Here is a 20,811-nt window from a genome sequence, read left to right on the forward strand (position 1 = left end):
CAGGGGCGTTTTAAGAGAGGAGGAGGCCCATGTGCAGCCTTCTGCTTCAGGGGCCCCCTCCTCTCTGACTGATGCACAGGTGTTTTAATACTTACCTCTCCTGGGTCTCCCGGCGGTACCGTCCTTCTCCGCAGCGGCAATAGAGTCTGAGAACAGACTCTATTGCGCATGCGCAAACCTCCAGGAACATGGTGCGGCGGCCATTTTCCCAAAGATTTTGCTACTGCGCATGCGCAAAACTCCGGAAAAATGGCCGCCGTGCTAGCTTTCCGGAGTTTTCAGCAGGCGCAATAGAGTTTGTTCCCCTAGTGTTCAAACTCTATTACGCTGCTGAGAAGGGATGGCTCCAACGGGGGACTCCAGAGAGGTAAGTATTAAGCAAATGGGTACAGAATGTGCGGGGTGGGCCCCCCTGGACCCTGGGGGCCCGTGTGCCTTGCACACACTGCACCCATTATAGATACGCCAATGTCTAGAAGCCATACTTGCCTACTTTTGAAAACTAAAATCAGGGAGATTACAGTAGCATGTGCCGTGCAAAGCGCGGCGTGCCGCCATGGGGGCGTGTCCAACTCTACCCAAAGGGCGTGTCTAGTTCCACAAATAGGCGTGCCTATGCTTAAATGCTTGTTGTTGCAAGATATTTCTGTATAACATTAGTAACAATATATTTTGGGAAGTTTTGCAAGTATTGATACTAACATTACTGCCTGAAATACAGGGTTTCTTATTTGCAATATGTTTTCGCTGTGATATTTCTTTTCTTCTCACTCAGCACAATATGCATGGTAAATGTGATGCCTACTGTATGCAATCAATTCCAAATGCAAGTTGACCGTGTGTGAATGCATCCCTAAACATAGAAGTAAATGATTATTTTGGTGTAGTAGATGTTATTTTTATTGGGAACACTGGATTGTCTGCATCTTGTAGGCACGACCTATATTTATTGGATGTGCTGTTTTCCATTCCATTGCAGCATTAACCAAATCATTACAGATACCAGCTGCTCTAATTAAACAAATGTGTATAACTACAGAAAGATTATACTAACAATTCTTACACCAGCAGCAGCAGCAGCAGCAGCAGCAGCAGCAGAGGCACAGATAAGAGGAGTGTGTGATCAGGTACTGCTATCTCTCTCTCTCACTCTCTCAGGGGATACACAAGGGGGGTAATGAGAGCCGTCAGCAGTGATTCCTGAGCAACTACAGCAACTCACTGTTCTTGCAAAGAAACTCCTTAGTGTCACCCCTGACAGAATCTGAAGAATCCGGGAGAATTGACCTATAAAGCAGGGGATCAGGAGATTTATGGCTGAAACGGGAGGCTCCCACAGGATGCGGGAGGGTAGGCAACTATGAAGCTGATTGGTTGCAATAAACACATTCTCCACGTTCTCTCTCTAGAAGGCTTGATACAGCTCCCCTCTTAATGTTCTAAATGCAGATACACACAATGAATGTATCAGTTTGATGACAGTAGTCAGGTTTCATGATAAAGTTGTAAAGGATTAAACTTCGGCAAAAATAAGAAGAGAGCAGTTTGGAGGAGCTTCCACACTCTCAGGGCAGGTTTCCCAGAGTATTCGGGACACTCAGTGACATTTCTCCCAGCTGTTAAACTTGATCAGAACCAGCACAGATGAATAGCACCAAATTCTATGTCCTGGATCATATCCAGAGCTGGAAGCTGCACTTGGCACACAGTGTGAATAAACTCCACTGGTAACCAGCAAGTGTAAAACACAAAGATACAGTAAAGTGATTGAAGCAAGGTCAGTACGTTGTATCTCATTGGATTACTGGCATGTATACCCACATCTTTATTTAAGCCTTGACAGCTGAAGCAGAGACTTGTAGCATTAGTTAAAAGATAGTTATAAAAAGTGACTCAAATTTGTCTCCAATAATTGACCATTTAAACACAAAATGATCTCTCATGATGCACAAGGTTTCTGTGGTTTCCATGGTATGCATTATAGCCTTACAAAGAGACCTGATACTGCAAACTACAGCTGGGTGTACATGACTTTTGTTTTGCAGGATGAGGGTTTAGAACTTGGCACACATAGCTAAGAGCAGGGACTTTTAGCAGCACCGGAGGTCACTTACATTTAATGGAACACACTTTGTGCCATTCAGTTGTACACATCTGCAGAAAAGGACATGTCTAGGCAGCAGTGTAATATAAACATTCAAACACATGTAATAAGGTTACCCTTATGCCCCCGTACTTTCATGAGTAATAAGAAGCACTGTGTATAGGCAGCTTCACCTACACATTTAATTCCATAGAAGACCTGCAGAAGCCGCGCATCTACATAAGTATTCCCGTCTAGAAACTAGAGCAATACTTTAATTCTGGTAATGCACAACAACAATTATTATATACATATATACAGTCCACTAAATTATCAGAATCTATGGGGAAATGTGTTCAATCTTGGAGAAAGATACAGTGGAGAAAAAAAAAGTATCAACCAATCAGCTTCTAACTGTCATTTTACAGGCTGTGCTTTAATAATGACAGAAGCTGATTGGTTGGTCCTTTACCTCTCTCCACTTTATCGCTCTCCAAGCCTTGATAAATACCCCCTATATCTCTGTGGGTGGTAAAATGTGGAACATGAGATGTCTGTTGCATGACTATTGGTTAGGTGGCAGAAAGGGAACAGATGTGAGTTACTCCAGTGTATTCTTTTATTAAACACTTTTACTAAACACCCAGGTGCTGGTGCCTCAGCTGTTGAGAACACAGAGTAAAGGTGCATACACACGGAGCGATATAACTGAGCGATTTTGACTATATAGTCAAAATCGCTCAGAAAGTTAGTGCATATCTCTCCATGTGTACACAGCCAGCGATAGCGATGCGCGTCCCCGCCAGGTCGCTATCGCTGCCAAAAATAGACTGTGCAGGCAAGTCAATTTTGGCTAGGTCGCTGGAAAAGAAAAGGCAACCCCTTGCTTAAATGAGTTAGCTAAAATCGCTCATAGCCAAAATCGCTGGAAAAGTTAGTCAAAATCTCTGGTAAAGTTAGTCAAAATCTCCTACTGCCAGTTCAAGGGAAATCGCTCAGTCAAAATCTCTCATAGTCAAAATCTCTCCGTGTGTATGCACCTTAAAACAAAGATTCTACCAGAGAAAAAATGACCTGCCTTGGATGCCATTGCTCTGCCAGTGTAGAGAGCACCATGATTCCAGCACCTATTGTTTGTTGTTAAAATGTATGGGATAAATTAGCATTTTCATTTAAAATGTACAATATAACTTTAGTTAAATATCTCATGTTTGGTAAGCATGGCATCGTATTGTGTATTGCCACAATCTGTGCCTCTGTACATACAGGTAAATGCTCTAGGATTAGACATGTTCTCTGAATTCCAAAGAAAGAATCCTGTGAAGTCTTTACATAGTTAGAGATACAGCAAAGACAGAACCATTCAAAACAGAATGCACATAGCGTTATTAGTAGGAATATGTGTTTGTCCTCAAGCCTCAAGTTGAGAATGATAAAAGGTAAAGTGCTAAAGCAGTTTGTGCTCTGATATCCGCAAGTTCTTCCGTTTTCCAACTAAGGAATTATTAAAAATTAACACTTCTCCTCTGGAGCACTAGTAAGTCTTTGTGCTTCTCTTTCTGCTTTTCACTCAGTACCTCTGGCATATTTAATGTGTTTTTGGGTCCTTTGATCTCCTGCAATACTTCTGCAGCTTCTTGAAGGTCCTTCATTACCTCATTAAGAAGTGTCACTTGATTAACACCGAGCTTATTGCTCTCTGGGGTCTGTCTGAGTTGTGCTTTCAAGACCTGGTTTAAAAGAGTCTCTGTCCTCTCTCTTCCACAGGCCAATTTCATCTCCATTTTGTTTAAATGGTCTTTAGTTAGTTGTAATATAGAGTTGTCATGGTCTATCGTATTGTCCTTTTTGTTTTCAGATAAGAGGTCCCCCATTGAAAGTGACTTTGTTTGCCTTTCAAGGCCACTAGTTTCTATTGGAGTTTGTATGGGTTTCTTTTTGTACTGTAACTTTGGAGTTTTCTCATCACAAAAGAGTGTAACTGGCTGTTTTTTAGGCTTTTCTTGAATGTCATTGGTAGGCATTTCATTTTCCTCTAGGATGTCTTTTTCTTCTACAGCAATGTGCATAGTATTTCTCTCTGGGGACATTACATCCTGAATGTCTTCTCCATCTGTGACCTCATCACTCAGATGACATGACACCCTCTGACTTTCTTTCTGTAGGCTGCTGATGCTACCGTTAACTTCCTTTCTTTCTATGTCCTCTGCGAGTACCCCTTTACATGTGCTTAGTGGTTTCACCAGCTCATCGGACTCAAAGTCTACCAGGTTCTCTTTGCTTCCTCTCTCAGCTGGTTCAATGATTTCATTTTCCAATATGTCTGAAGATGATCCCACCCATTTAATCTTCATCTTGTCTGACAAAATTTTGGGGGGAGGTTTGGGAGGAGAGCTTACTGCCTCACTCAGACTTTCTTTGCTCACACTGTTGGGCGTTTTGACTTCTGGTTTTTCTCCCACTTTCGTCTCCTCATTTTCAGACAACAGCCTCTCATGGGCATAAACACTTTCTTTCAGGCTTTTTGGAGGAGGGGTTGGTGCAGAAGGTGCTGGTTCATTGCTGTCTGTGGCATCAGCAACAGAAGACTCTGGGACAGCAGAATTGTTTGGCTTTGTAGGTGGCATGGGGATCTTTACTGGTTCCTTCTGAGGTTGTGGCTCTGTAGCCTTACCCTTAGGGAGAGGGGTAACTACTGTCAAGATTCCAGTGTCCAACGCCTCCAGACCTAGTCTTAGTGAATCATCATCAGCAGCCTCCGCCACCTGTATGGGATGTGTAGACCAAACTTGTTAGTGGCAATTAAAATCATATTATGGTAAAGGAAACTGCACAGCTAGTTGTAGATAGTTTAGGTTCTTACAGGTTTACAAACCTAAAACTAGACTCTGGAGACTGTTTTGTTCTTCTCTAAGCTAGAGCCAGAGAGATTCTCCTTACTGTGGGGTCTATTTACGAAGCCTTGGATGGAGATAAAGTAGACGGAGATAAAGCACCAGTCAGTCAGCTCCTAACTGTCATTTTTCAAACCCAGCCTGTGACAGGGCAGTTAGGAGCTGATTGGCTGGTACATTATCTACGTCCACTTTATCTCCATCCGAGGCATAGTAAATAGAGCCCTGTGTTTGAAATACAACATTAGCTTGAATTCTACGGTGTGCTACTTTTACAGAAACCAACTAGGAAAAAGAACTATGACTACATAAGTGTACAGGAACAACATTGCAGGGATGAAAATTGGGATAGGTGGGCCACCCTTGTGGTTACTCAGTGAGTGTACTCTAAAATATATAGTAAATGATTTGTATGTCATTCTTGTGCCATCATTAGTGTGACTCTATATTATTCTTAATACATAGTGGTATAGTATTGAGAAATAGGTGCTGTAACAGAACAACCAGCTCTCCAGTGAACTACAGGTGAGCAATATTACAGTATAAAATGTATTATGCAGTATAAATGCATTATTTTGTAACAAATTTGATTTTGTCATAACATTATTAATACACAAAATCAATTTTGTATGGCTCAGTTGATTTAGTGGCACAAAATGATTTTGTAACACAAACTTGAATTGTTATATATTCTGCAAAATTATTTTGTAATATTTATTTTGCTGCACAACAATAACTTACATGCACACTTACTCTTAATTATGTAGCAAAAATGACTGACAACCTGGCAGGGAGAGGTGGTTGTCTCTATCTAGGTGTGACTGATCGTTATGTTACATGTGATGGATCTGCTGATGGTTGCATGTAATGCATGATTAATGTATAAATAACAAATGTAATGTCTACATGATGTGTGATTAATGTAAAGTCTATGATATGTGACTAATGTGTAAGTGGTGTTTGACTGATTAATATTATATGGTAAGTGGCTGTGGTACTGAGTGCGAGGAATAATGGAGGCAGTAAGGACACTTTGGTGCAGGTAATAGCAGAGTACTGTTAGAGGTACTCTGCTAAGGGCATCTACATTATGAATTGCCTTTTTAAACCTTTAATACTACCCGGGGAATATCTATATAAATATGTAGCTGAAATAATTCTGCTATTTATTTATTCAAACTTTTTCTTCCTATAGAACAGCCTGAGAAATGTTCTCTATCTGACACCTCTGAGAACTCTCATGTAGGCAGTTGGTTCGCCAACAAATGGGCCGGTCCAGAGTCTAATGAAATTTAGTGGCAATATTACCCGCATTGCATGCACAAACAAAATATGTATTGTTATCCAGGTGTGGAGTTGTAGGTGTCTCTGCGGGCACACCAACCTGAGACCGGTAAGCTAAGCTTCATAGTCCTCATCACGATCAGTCCGGATGTGCACAAGTCCTAACCTGGACGTAAATGACGCTACTGCACACAGGAGTAAATACAGGTATGCATAACTCTGTGTTGGCTACATAACTCCGCATTGATACACCCTTACTGAACCTAGCCTATGTGCAAAAGTCCCTTTGCTACTCAGTTACACCCTTCAGCAGTAAAGGGATTTGCGTACATCTAAGCATCACCCGTAGTTGTGTATGCCCGGCTCCAGAACATGTAAATTGCACGCAGGGTACACTGGCAAACTGACTTGCATTCATTTCTCCTCTGCTCCTAAGGGAGCAATGCACACAAAGAAACTCGAGCATAGTAGTACAGGTTGAGTATCCCATATCCAAATATTCCGAAATACGGAATATTCCGAAATACGGACTTTTTTGAGTGAGAGTGAGATAGTGAAACCTTTGTTTTCTGATGGCTCAATGTACACAAACTTTGTTTAATACACAAAGTTATTAAAAATATTGTATTAAATGACCTTCAGGCTGTGTGTATAAGGTGTATATAAAACATAAATGAATTGTGTGAATGTACACACACTTTGTTTAATGCATAAAGTTATAAAAAATATTGGCTAAAATGACCTTCAGGCTGTGTGTATAAGGTATATATGAAACATAAATGCATTCTGTGCTTAGATTTAGGTCCCATCACCATGATATCTCATTATGGTATGTAATTATTCCAAAATACGGAAAAATCCCATAACCAAAATACCTCTGGTCCCAAGCATTTTGGATAAGGGAGACTCAACCTGTATGATCAAATAACTCTAGGTAATGTTTGAGCTTACCTCTTTGAGGTGGATCCTCGTGGGAGGTCTTCTTTTTGCTGCACCGACTTTAATACGATCCCGAGTCACATGTTCTAGTGAGCAGCTGGTGTCTACCTTCACCTACCAGAAGAAAATAGCAGAACATTATTCTCACACCTGAAAATTGTGCTGTCCAACTGCCTCACCGGGCAGTACCAGTGGTGTAACTCCCGGAGACCGTAAAAGCACTGACCTCCGGGCTCCAGCTGTCAGGGGAGTACCTAGGAGGAAAGACAGAGGGGGCTGCTGAACTAGGACACATCTCTCGCCACTCATTTCATAATGATTTGCTGCAGTCACTGCTGACTGCTGTCTTTGCTCACAAGGCCCCTTTGTAGCCCCCTTGAGCTGAAGAGTCTTGTAATGTGTGATAGTTCTGCTGTTGTGTCTTATATGAGGAAAGAAAGGAGAGCAGATTTTGTTTTAAGGAAGTGCATTAATTGTAAAAAATAAAACTTTTAGGGCTCCATTTATTATCATTTGCAGCTAGCACCCAAAAATAAAGATTCCTTATCACCGTAATTAACGACAATAAGGAATATTTTTTCTCCCAGATATACCATCGGTGAGTTGCTGAGACAGGGGCTCCAATAGGAACCAATTCCGGCGACCACTGAGAAGCAATGTGATCGCATTTCAATCACATTACTTCTACCTTTGCCCCCTCAGACGTCAGAACATGTGAAAGCCGGAACCACTGGGGGAGGGGGGGGGGGGGGGGGGAGGGGGCACCTGGTATGAACTTATGTATTGTATATACAAAAATTACAAGACAAGGATCCTGCTTTAATATGCAAACAGGTTTTGAAGGTGGCAAAGTGATGAATTATATTAAAAGCATATATTAAAAGGAGGTGGCGAATTAGTTGGGAGAATCATCTGGCCTTGTCTATTTCTTTTGGTGCAAAAAAATATTTATGTCTGCAAGAGAGGGAAGGAAATATATCTTGAACTCATGTGACTAGCTCAGGCTGCCTGTTGTATTTCTTAGCATATGCCCCTTTCATCCCATGTGTAAAATATGTTGTTGGGCAATTTGACTACAGCTTAGCACTTATTGAATTTATGATTTAATACAGTGTACTCGGATAGATATCTTCACTCCAAACGCATAGTAGAAACTTAAAAACAGCACATAGAAGTTGTAAACAGTTAGCTCCTTAATATGTACTGAGGGAAATCGCTTGACACAAGTATGATGAGGGAAGATGGAGCCTGTAACTTTGGCCTCATTCGCCCATCCATGGCTTTTGACGATAAACCAGATACAGTATGAAAAGGACCCAAGGAGTCACCACACTTGTGTTAAGTGGTGGCTTTGTTTGTTTGACAAGAGTGTATTGGGGGAAACTGAGAATCAAGCAGCACAAAGTAGTTGTGTGCAGTTTCCTTAAAACTGGTGCAAGAAGATTGTGATGTGGAAAGAACCTCATATATCCAGACATGGTGTATGACAAATTGTGGCAACATAAAACTGTTAAATATACTAATCTGTAATTACAGAGATCAGTACCTCATCAAAGATTTTGTTTTTGCCCCGGTTTATTCCATCATTCAGGGCCTGGATCCATGCGTCTCTTTCCTCGATATTCTTGGCCTGAAATTTCACATCTTGCACCTACGACATTAGTTACAATTATTCACTGTGTCCATTGAGCAAAACATGATGAAACATGTGTTGGGAAATCATGGACGGGAGGGGGAGGTGGAACCTTATCAGAAGCATCTAATTGAAGTCACATTTTCCAAAAAAAGGATAGTTTATAATTGCACCACATGTGTGTGACTTTCCTACATTACTGGCAGCTGTGCTTATCTGCAAAGCTCAGATCACATCTAAATACAAGTGATAATCTGACCATTTTTAATCCATTATGCTAAATGAAATATAATGTACACAACTAGATACAAATAGCTACACAGAAATGTTACAGGGACAAATTCACTGTAAACAGACAATTAAACAGATAAATGGTCTTGACATATTGAAGGATATTGGGGAGGAAGCATGGAACATCCTCTAAACACAGAATTCTAAAAAAAGGCCTTTATTATGTATTTAAAATTGTCCTTTTTTTGAACCCACGATTGTGATATTTTTCTCTCTTTTCTTAAGAAAATACTTTTTATAGTTCTTCCCTGTTGTGTTCACACGGGTGTACTACGATTGGCCGGTGTTAGGATCCCGACCGCCGGAATGCCAGCAATGGGGCAAGCGCAAAAGAGCCCCTTGTGGGCTCGCTACGCTCGCCATGCTGTGGGCACAGTTATTCTCCCTCCAGGGGTGTTGTGGATACCCCAAGAAGGAGAATAATTGTCGGTATCCTGGCGCCTGTATGCTGGGCACCGGGATCCTGACAGCCGGTACATCAAGTGCCTTCCATTCAGACTGTAACTTCCTACTTTTTAAATACTTACCTAATTCATGCCTACTTTCTCATGAGCATACTGTTTAAATTGATCATGGTAAAGGATGTGGCAACGCACCATGGGGGTGTGCCTGGCACTTCTGAAATGCTGGACCACCCCCTGTCTAGCTCCCCTCCTCTTAAAGCATCCTTTGAATGGCATGCACAGCACCCGTTTACCTCTGCTCTCCTATGCAGAGGAGCAGTGAACATGATGCACCACCCAACCTTCTGGCCTAATCAGGGCAAGCCTGTCCCAATTGTAATTGAGGAACCAATCCCTCAATCTGGTACTGTTCCACCTAAATTGCGACAGTGGAGATGTGTGATGTAATAATGGTCAAGTGATTGGAAAAATAGTGATATAATATATATACTGCAAAGAACCACTCTCCTTAGGGGACGTTAAGGCAAAATTTCTATTGCACATCTTTTATTGAATATCCACCATGTAATTGAATTTTTATTATTATTGTATTCATAATTTTTATGATTTGTGCCAACATCAAAAATAAACATTGAGGCTGTTACACCATTGCAGCTGATTCTCTGCAGTCTCATTTCCTGCCTGTATCTGCTGTTGGTGCTGCTGGCACCACATTTAAAAATTGCTGACTACCTTAGTGATCATCAACTACTTATTAAAAGGGAAGAGACTGGCAACAAATTTCTGAGTAAGTTGTAAATGGTTAATCCCATCAAAATTGTAACTGCCCGTCTGAGGTTATATACTGTATGTGGCAGGCGGACACAGCATCAAAGCTTCCTGATGGCCTGTTAAATCTAGGGCGTCACCTCTACAATATGAGTCAGGCTCAGCAGAGGGACCTACACAGCATTGCTCATTTAACCTCTTGTGACCTTAAAAGGGCCAATAATTTGTTCATTTTGAAAAGAGACAGTGGGGGGTCATTCAGACCTGATCGCACGCTAGCGTTTTTTATAGCACTGCGATCAGGTCAGAACTGCGCATGCGTATGCACCGCAATGCGCAGGTGCATCACATGGGTATAAAGCGGATTGTTGCTGTGCGATGGGTTTTAAGAAGAATCCATTCGCACAGCCGATCATAAAATGATTGACAGGAAGAGGGCGTTTGTGGCAGGGACGTGCAGTCAGGGGAGGCAGTGCCTCCCCTGTCATTAATGATCAAAATAATACAAAGAAGATACTTATGACACACATTATGTGTCATAAGTACCTTCTTTATATTACTCTAATCATTTTGTTCTATTAAATTTGTTTGGGAGGCACTGACAGCAAGTGCCTCCCGTTGACAGTGGGAAGGGGATAAAGTGGGGGGTGGGGCCAAGCACTGGGCTGTAAAAGCCCATTAAAAAAAGTTGAGAAACAAGTACCTCGCTGACAGGGAGCCCACATCAAAGCACGCCCCCTGTGAGCGAGGCACATGTGATTGGACAGCGGATCCAGTGCTGGAGCCGATGTCCAATCACACATATGCGGCGTGAGGAAGCGGCAACGGGACCCGGCGGCGGCGCATGGCAGAGTGAGTCACCCACCAGGCAGTAGAGGATGTGCGGCGGCGGTGCTCTTCCCTCTCCTTCAGACTCCTCAGCCAGTGGCAGCAGCAGCATGGGGAAGCGGCAACGGGACCCGGCGGCGGCACATGGCAGCAGAGTATGTGCGGCCACGATCCTCCCTCTCCTTCAGCCTCCTCAGCCGTCCCATCCAGCGTCAGCAGCACCTGCTGTCCCCCAGACAGGAGTCTCTGCACAGGACAAGTCTGCCCAGTACCCAGGTGAGAGAGGGGGCAGCTGGATGCCTTGTGCTGTCTGCATACTCCGTGAGTGCAGCAGTGCCTCCCTGGCCATTGAGCTCACTGCCCGTCACTGTTTTGTGGGTGTCAACTGACTGTTTTCAGGGAGTGGTTGGAAAAACGCAGGCTTGTCCAAGCGTTTGCAGGGTGGGTGTCTGACGTCAATTCCGGCCCCAGACAGGCTGAAGTGATCGCAGCGGCTGAGTAAGTTCTGGGCAACTCAGAAACTACACAAAGTTTAGTTGTAACGATCGGCTACACTTGCGATCGCACACTTGCACAGCAAAAATACACTCCCCTGTCGGCGGCGACTATCTGATCGCAGGGCTGCAAAAAATTGCTAGTGAGCGATCAGGTCTGAATTACCCCCAAAGATCTAAGAAAAACTCATTGAAATGTCACTGTCACTGTAATTTCCTTTAACGTGGAAACACAAAAATAAGGCTTTGGAAACTGTTTAAGTCAATAGTAAGGGGCTTTCTCTTGACGCTGCAAAAAACACAGTGAAATGTCACACCAATTATCTTTATATTGGGCCCGATTGAGTAAGGATTGCAGGTTCTGCTAAAAAGCAGTTTCTGCGATCAAATAGTTGCCGCCCACAAATAGAGAAAAAACGCCCATTGTAAAAATTGCGAATGCATTGCAATATGCGACCTGATCGCAAAATCGTACGCAATTACCGGAACATCGAATATTTTTTCCATCTGCGCCAGGCAAGGTCGTCCACAATTTTTGCTAAACAAGAAGCTGGAAGTGGTCATCGCTGACGTCAGAGGCCCTCCATAAAAATGCCTGGGCACGCCTGTGTTTTTTCAGACACATTCAGAAAACGTCAGGTTTCCGCCCAGAAATGCCAGCTTCCTGTCACTCAAACAGCGGCTGCATTGCAGTCACAATGTGTACGCATTTTCTGTTGCTATTTTTGCTAGCACGTGCACAATGCGAACTCTGTGCATGCGCAGTCATTGGATAATCGCCCAGAGTGCGAATCACAAATTTAGCGATCCAACCTGAATTAGGCCCATTGTGTAGCGGTTGTGATTCCGTTATTAAAAATCCCTAAATCCAGCTTTCGTGGTAGGTGGTGCTTCTAATTTAATTTAGTTCTGGATTTAAATAGTACATTGCAATATAACATAATAATGTGTCAGTAGAACATACTAGCAGTAAAGGTGTATACACACTGAGAGATATAGCTGAGCGATTTTGACTATATAGTGAAAATCGCTCAGAGAGTTAGTGCATATCGCTCTGTGTGTACACAGCCAGCAATAGCGATGCGCATCCCCACCAGGTCGCTATCGCTGCTAAAAATAGACTGTGCGGGAAAGTCAATTTTGGCTAGGTCGCAGGAAAAGAAAAAGCATCCCTCTGCTTAAATGAGTTAGCTAAAATCGCTTACACACTTAGGGGGTCATTCTGAGTTGATCGTAGCTGTGCTAAATTTAGCACAGCTACGATCATTCACACTGACATGCGGGGGAAGGCCCAGCACAGGGCTAGTCCGCCCCGCATGTCAGTACCCCCCCCCCCCCCCGCAGAAGTGCAAAGGCATCGCACAGCGGCTATGCCTTTGCACTTCAAGAGTAGCTCCCGGCCAGCGCAGCTTTAGCGTGCTGGCCAGGAGCTACTCATCGCTTCCCGCCCCGCAGCGGCTGCGTGTGACACCACGCAGCCGCTGCGGCCTGCCCCCCGTTCGGTCCGGCCATGCCTGCATTGGCCGGACCACTCCCACGAAACGGCGGCCAAACGCCCCCGTTCCGCCCCCTCCCGCCCAACGATTGCCTCTGCCTGTCAATCAGGCATTGGCGATCGCAGCCCTGCTACAGCCTTCGACCGTCTGGCATGCGCCGGCGCACTACGGCGCCGGCGCATTCACAGTAGGGACCCGTTCGCTCAGCTGCGACAAAAAGCAGCGAGCGAATGGGTCAGAATGAGCCCCTTAGTCAAAATCGCTGTTAAAGTCAGTAAAAATCTCCTACTGCCAGTTCAAGGGAAAACGCTCAGTCAAAATCTCTTATAGACAAAATCTCTCTATGTCTATGGACCATGGGGGTCATTCCGAGTTGTTCGCTCGCTAGCAGATTTTAGCAGCATTGCACACGCTGGGCCGCCACCCTCTGGGTGTGTATCTTGGCTTAGCAGAATTGCGAACGAAAGATTAGCAGAATTGCGAATAGAAAATTCTTAGCAGTTTCTGAGTAGCTCCAGACCTACTCACAGATAGCGATCAGCTCAGGCCGTTTCGTTCCTGGTTCGGCCAGCCACTCCCTCGTTTCTCCAGACACTCCCACGTTTTTTCCTGGCACGCCTGCGTTTTTCCGCACACTCCCAGAAAACGGCCAGTTTCCGCCCAGAAACACCCACTTCCTGTCAATCACACTCCGATCACTTCAACGATGAAAAATCTTCGCTCGGACGTGAGTAAATCTACTAAGTTTTGTGCTAAAATACTAGCCGCATGCGCACTGCGTACCATGCGCATGCGCATTTTTGCCTTAATCGCTCCGTTCCAATAATCGGCAACGAGCGAACAACTCGGAATGACCACCCATATGTCTTTAAATAATTGTCAGTAAAAAGTATTTTCAAGATTTATTTTCACACCCTTTTCACATTATTTTAGTATCACCTGAATGTATTAAAGGGCATTTGGAGCAGTTTTCATGAAAAACTGCTCCAAACCCTTTAATTCACTTTTTTTTTAGTAACCCACATCACATTCCCCATAGTTATAATGGGAAATGTGATGTGGCCAAATTTACTAAAAAAAAAAAATGTGAAAAAATACCGCAGTGTGCCCTGTGATAATCTCATTAGCTCAGGCGGGCGAGTTCACAGGGCAGCACTGTGATAATGTGGCATTTGCCCAGCTGTCTCTGCCCCTGGCAGAGAAAGCTGAGCAGGGACCCGGCAGAGTGATCAGCTATGTGTGACCGATGGACACACAAGCTGATGATAGTGTGAAAAGTAAATAAAACAAAAACCATACTCACCTGTCCACGGAGCCGTTGGCCGCTGCTCCGGTGAGCGCTACTGGGCGCCGGGTGCCCCATGTGCTGCAATGTGACCCCGGTGCAGTAAAGTGACGCTGCAAAGCGGCAGCGCACTTTACAGCACGGGGGGTCACCGCAGCGCACAGGATCCAGCACTGGGCAGCCCAGCAGAAGCAGCGCGGACCGGCTCCCTGGACAGGTGAGTATATTGATCTTCTTGGGGGTGTCCGCGGCGCGTGGGTATAGTCACAACGGGGGGTGGGGGGCCCCACCGGGCAGCGGCAGCTGCTCATGCACAGCAGGACATTGGGGCGTTTTTTCCGAAAAATACCCGATGATGCTGCAGAGTATCATCACAGGGACAGAGCTTGACCGCAAGCTCTGTCCCTGCACGCGATAATTGATACATCCCTGCGATGTAATCAGTTATCGCAGTGCGAGTTTTGGCGATTTTATGGATGCGGATGGTGATAAATAGGCCCCTTAGAATCCTTAGCATGCCCATGTGATGGCTTGTTCTTATATATAATAATAATAATAATAATAATCATTTTATTTATATAGCGCTCTTTCTCCAATAGGACTCAAGGCGCTTAACATAGCATAATATAGTACAGAGAATAATGAAGTACATTTTCATAAAATACAGAAACATGAAGATACTAAAAGGGACATTATAGAAATGCTTGAGTAAACAGGAAAGTCTTGAGTCTACTTTTGAATGATTCTATAGTTGGGGCCTCTCGCACTGTGCGGGGAAGTGAGTTCCATTGAGTCGGAGCCGCATGACTAAAAGCTCGACCCCCAGATGAATTACGGGAGATTCTAGGTACTGCTAAAAGTCCTTCATCTACAGATCGCAGTAATCGAGTGGGGCAGTATGGGGTCAGAAGCTGCTTCAGGTACCTTGGGCCCTGGTCATGTAATGCTTTGAAACTCAGTAAGCCAATCTTGAAGATGATTCGCCATCTTACAGGCAGCCAGTGAAGGGAGTAGAGGATGGGTGTTATGTGGCTAGAACGGGGCTGGTTGGTTAACAGCCTGGCAGCTGTGTTTTGCACCAGCTGTAAGCGGTGCAATTCTTTTGCTGGGAGACCAAGGTAGAGGGCATTACAGTAGTCTAATCGAGATGATACAAATGCATGTATGACTTTTGGCAGATCATCTGAGGGAATTAAGTGCTTGATTCTGGCTATGTTCCTAAGGTGAAAGAATGAGGATTTGATTGTGGCTTGATATCTGATGTTTAAGTGTCAAGCCACCATCCAGGACAACACCAAGATTCCGCACACGATCACTGGTCTGTAATTCTGAATCCCCGAGTGTAAGTCCAGTTGGTTGGCTATGCTGCGGTCTTGTCCTTTGATGTTGCGGTCCTATCATAAGGACCTCTGTTTTATCCGGGTTCAGTCGCAGCCAACTGGCGCTCATCCACTCCTGGAGCTCAGCTAGACAGCCATTTAGGATTGCTATTGGTTTATCAGTGCCCAGAGCAAAGGACAAGTACAGTTGTGTATCATCTGCATAGTAGTGGTAGGCCAGGCCATTGCGCCTGATTATTTCGCCCAATGGGAGCATGTATACTGCAAAAAGCATGGGGGATAGTATAGAACCTTGTGGGACACCACATGGCAATGGCACTGGGGGTGATGAGTATAATCCAGACGATACTCTCTGTGACCTGCCTGTGAGAAATGATTTGAACCAGCTTAGGACTGTGCCATCCAGACCACAGAAATGTATCAGTCGCTCAATCAGAAGTCCATGGTCCACGGTATCAAATGCTGCCGAGAGATCCAGAAGGATTAATTTTGAACAGTCACCTCTGTCTCTTGCCATCAGAAGATCATTTAACACACACACCAGGGCTGTTTCAGTGCTATGTCTTCTCCTGAATCCTGATTGGAATGGATCATAAATATCATGGGTTGTCAGGTGGGTTTCCAGTTGTTTTGCAACCACTTTCTCAATAACCTTTCCTAGGAAAGGAAGGTTTGATACCGGTCTGTAGTTGGTCATGCAGTCGGGATCTAAATTATGTTTTTTAAGAAGTGGTCTAACAATTGCTTCCTTTAGGGGTCCAGGAAAGATGCCTGTCTGCAAAGAGCATTGAACAATTTTTGCAAAGACAGGACCAATTATATCCATACAACCTATTAGAAGCTTGGTTGAGGCCGGGTCCAGATCACAGGTGGAGGGACGAAAATCCGAGCAATTTCAGCAGTGTCCTTTACATCCACTAGGTCAAAGCTGGTCCATGAAGGCAGGTAGCTTATATTGGCAGGCTTTGTAGTTTGGCACTCCTTTGATGGCACTGTGGAGATCCCAGCCCGGATGGTGGATATTTTATCTGCAATGAAGTTTGCAAACACCGCTGCCATCATACATGGAGAAGAAGCAGTATAGCGTACATAACGTGTGCTGATACCGCTTCTCCCCTATGTTGACACATAATACATATACCCCCTAATAACACAAGAGAAGTCCCACCTAGAACAGTTTGTACTAATTTAAGCATGTTGCTTTTTGTTGTGCTCCTGTCTTATATACCTGGCACACTCTAAGCTGTAGGTTGAAGCTCACAGTCTCCTCATGTACTGTATTGTGAAGTGGTGGTTGGCCCAACAATGTGATTTTCTGACAGGCCCAGCTAGCATCTTAAAGAACCCGTAAGAATGATTTTACCTTTGCGCCTTGGGATGGTATCAAAGAAAAGTGTCTTTTGCGTTTGAGGAAGGCTTTTTGGTCTTGGCACCGCTCATAGTTAGAGAGCTCCAACATCTCTGCACCCTTCTGCTCATCCTGTGGACACAGTAATATACAGTGAATCACACAGTAATTTAATTTAGGATCCATTTAACATACCTCCCAGCCATCCCAAGGGACTCTCACACAACTGGCAAATTCATCCATTGTGTGGGATTTTGGGGGGCATTTACCCTCCACTGCCTGCAGGAAAATTATAGTGTGTATTCTTAGTACACGCTCTATGCAGTGGCCACACCCCCAGCATGCTGCAGCCAGGCCCCCATTCCCGATTCGCAGTCCTCAATGTTGAAAGGTATGAGATATATATGTGAATAAGAACACATTTAGATTGTTACACCATCGTTTGCATATCAGTGTTTTCCTAGTTCTGAGCAAATGGTTATGGCAGAGAAATCTGTAGCCGATAATAATTATAATAATAATTTTATTTATATAGCGCTCTTTCTCCAATAGGACTCAAGGCGCTTAACATAGCATAATATAGTACAGAAAATAATGAAGTACATTTTCATAAAATACAGAAACATGAAGATACTAAAAGGGACATTATGGAAATGCTTGAGTAAACAGGAAAGTCTTGAGTCTACTTTTGAAGGATTCTATAGTTGGTGCCTCTAGCATTGTGCGGGGAAGTGAGCTCCGTAGAGTCGGAGCAGCATGACTAAAAGCTCGACCCCCAGATGAATTACGGGAGATTCTAGGTACTGCTAAAAGTCCTTCATCTACAGATCGCAGTAATCGAGTGGGGAAGTATGGGGTCAGAAGCTGCTTCAGGTACCTTGGGCCCTGGTCATGTAATGCTTTGAAACTCAGTAAGCCAATCTTGAAGATGATTCGCCATCTTACAGGCAGCCAGTGAAGGGAGTAGAGGATGGGTGCTATGTGGCTAGAACGGGGCTGGTTGGTTAACAGACTGGCAGCTGTGTTTTGCACCAGCTGTAAGCGGTGCAATTCTTTTGCTGGGAGACCAAGGTAGAGGGCATTACAGTAGTCTAATCGAGATGATACAAATGCATGTATGACTTTTGGCAGATCATCTGAGGGAATTAAGTGTTTGATTCTGGCTATGTTCCTCAGGTGAAAGAATGAGGATTTGATTGTGGCTGATATCTGATGTTTAAGCCACCATCCAGGACAACGCCACCATCCAGGACAACGCCAAGATTCCGCACACGATCAGTGGTCTGTAATTCTGAATCCCTGAGTGTAAGTCCAGTTGGTTGGCTATGCTGCAGTCTTGTCCTTTGATGTTGCAGTCGTATCATAAGGACCTCTGTTTTATCCGGGTTCAGTCGCAGCCAACTGGCGCTCATCCACTCCTGTAGCTCAGCTAGACAGCCATTTAGGGTTGCTATTGGGTTATCAGTGCCCGGAGCAAAGGACAAGTACAGTTGTGTATCATCTGCATAGCAGTGGTAGACCAGGCCATGGCGCCTGATTATTTCGCCCAATGGGAGCATGTATGCATGTATGATAAGATCACCTGAATAGACACAGCAGCCGCACATGTCATTTCAGGAGATTAATGTGCTGATTTTGACCAGTGACTGAGAAAGTGAGCAATGAGTTGCATGTGATAGAAGATTGTCACAATGTGTACAGGACAGTCAGGTGGACAGAGGCAGTGGTATCACAGGGCTTAATGTCCCCCAATGTGGCACTGCAGACTCTTCACATGTGAAAGGGGGTGTGACCTCGTGCCCACAAAGTCATGCCCCCTGGAATATGACATTTTGGGGAATATATGCTTTAGTGGTGACTCGAGTCTTGACTATAAAAATTATTAGAATACAAAGATGATATGAATAATAGAAAGATGATATGAATAATAGAAAGGTGCTATTTCTAAGTTATAAATATCTTCTTTGTATGATTCTAATAATTTTTATAGTCAAAACTCGAGTACACTGGGGTATGACAAGTGAGGCTCGACCTACCCAGCCTACCTTGCCTCTATGTCACTGCTATCCAGTCACAGTGGGGCACACTTGCCTACTTTGGAAATAGCCTTTCAGGGAGATCGTGAAAGTAATACCTATCAGTGCAGACGTGTACTGCTACATCTGAGAGGCATCCAAATGTAAATGAGCCCCAAAGTTAGTAAGATCTACTTGTTAAAGAAAAGACACTGATATTTTGCAGGATTTGTTTGCGTAGTGTGTTTTACAAGAGGTTCCATATACTGTAAGTGGCCACAAGAAACCTTATTTAAAATGCGGGGTAATTCAGACCTGATCGCTAGGGTGCGTTTTTTGCATCCCTGCAATCAGGTAGTCGCCGCCTACAGGGGGAGGGGGAATTCGCTGTGTAAGTGTGCGTTCGGATGTGTTAGAGAGCTGCACAAACTAATTTTGAGCAGTCTCTGTGCAGCCCAGGACTTACTCTTCCAGTGCGTTGATTGGGGCCGGAGTCGACGTCCGAAACCCTCCCTCCAAACGCCTGGTCCCTCCTGCGTTTTTCTGGACACTCCTCAAAAACGGTCAGTTGCCACCCACAAATGCCCTCTTCCTGTCAATCTCCTTGTGTGTTCGCCAGTACGATGGGATTTTTCGCACCATCCCATCGCTGCCCGGTGCTCCCCGTCGCTCCCCGTCGCTGTGGACCGTCGTGCCTGCGCATTGCGGTGCATACGCATGTGCAGTTCAGAACTGATCGCCTGCTGTGCGAAAATGCAGAGCAGCGATCAGGTCTGAATCGGCCCCATTGTGCCTTATAACCAATGCAGGGAAATGGCACTGATGAGCCCATTTAAATGTATTTATCTCCGAATTCTTTCCCCCCCCCCCCCCAAGAATGTAACAGCTGCATAATGTGGGTAAGGTACAATCAGGGAGATTGCTGGTCTATTCAGGGAGTCAGGGAGATTGCTGCTATTTCAGGGAGTCTCCTGCAGAATGAGGGAAGGTAGGCAACTATGCAATGGGGGCTTTCCCAGCACTCCAAGAACTGCTAGGCAGACCTAAGCCTCTCGTGGCAGTCCAGTCAAGCAGTAGTGTGAGCGGGCGGAGCTGCAAGTGACTGCAGGGACAATGAAGAGCAAATATCTTTTAGTAAGTTGGATTGTACCTGTTATCTGCCCTCCACTATTAATTCACATAGGTACGAATTCACCATGCTCTTGTGAGTGCCCCAATGAGGCATTGTGGCAGTTGCACTTTATCTGTTGCGTAGCAGATACACTGTAGCAGTTGCTGCCTGTGCTGACTCGGCAGGCAACCCCCCATTATTAAACTTTACGGATCTTTCCTGTTATCTGCCCGCCATTTTATCTTTCCTGTTATCTATCCACTGCCCGTTTCTCCTGTTATGTGCCTGATGCTGCCGTTGTCCACCTACTGCATCCTCTGATGTGCCTGACCTCTGCCTATCCGCTGCCTACTGTTATATGCCCAGAGCTGCTGCTATCTGCCTGCTGTCTCCTGTTAGGTGCCTGCCGCTGATGCTAGCTGCCCGCTGCCCGCTCTTCCTATTATTCACTGAACTTTGTAAATCCGAACACAGGGGCCCACATGCAGTCAGTGGAATCCATGTGGGGAAAGCCGACATTTAAAAACAAAAGCTGTTGGGGCACTCATGGAAGCATGTTGGCTTCGTACCTATGTGAATTTAGAGTGGATGGCAGATA

At 44.6% G+C, this 20,811-nt stretch overlaps 1 protein-coding gene across 3 annotated transcripts in view; it reads right to left on the minus strand.

Annotated features, from left to right (window-relative positions):
• Window positions 1-873: 873 nt before the first annotated feature.
• PLEKHO2 (pleckstrin homology domain containing O2) overlaps window positions 874-20,811 on the minus strand; it is a 230,253-nt gene continuing 210,315 nt past the window's right edge. For 2 of the 3 annotated variants that reach the window (XM_063925651.1, XM_063925650.1), the window contains exons 3-6: window positions 17,103-17,219; window positions 8,747-8,851; window positions 7,213-7,314; window positions 874-4,848 (exon numbers count right to left, since the gene is read on the minus strand). In XM_063925651.1, coding sequence (XP_063781721.1) covers window positions 3,589-4,848; window positions 7,213-7,314; window positions 8,747-8,851; window positions 17,103-17,198 — 1,563 coding nt within the window. In that variant the 5' untranslated portion in view covers window positions 17,199-17,219 and the 3' untranslated portion in view covers window positions 874-3,588. Of the gene's footprint in view, window positions 4,849-7,212; window positions 7,315-8,746; window positions 8,852-17,102; window positions 17,220-20,252; window positions 20,334-20,811 lie in introns of those variants that run through there. The other variant, XM_063925652.1, reaches the window with a different exon arrangement.

The sequence above is a fragment of the Pseudophryne corroboree genome, chromosome 6, assembly GCF_028390025.1.
Source record: "Pseudophryne corroboree isolate aPseCor3 chromosome 6, aPseCor3.hap2, whole genome shotgun sequence".
NCBI lineage: Eukaryota > Metazoa > Chordata > Amphibia > Anura > Myobatrachidae > Pseudophryne > Pseudophryne corroboree.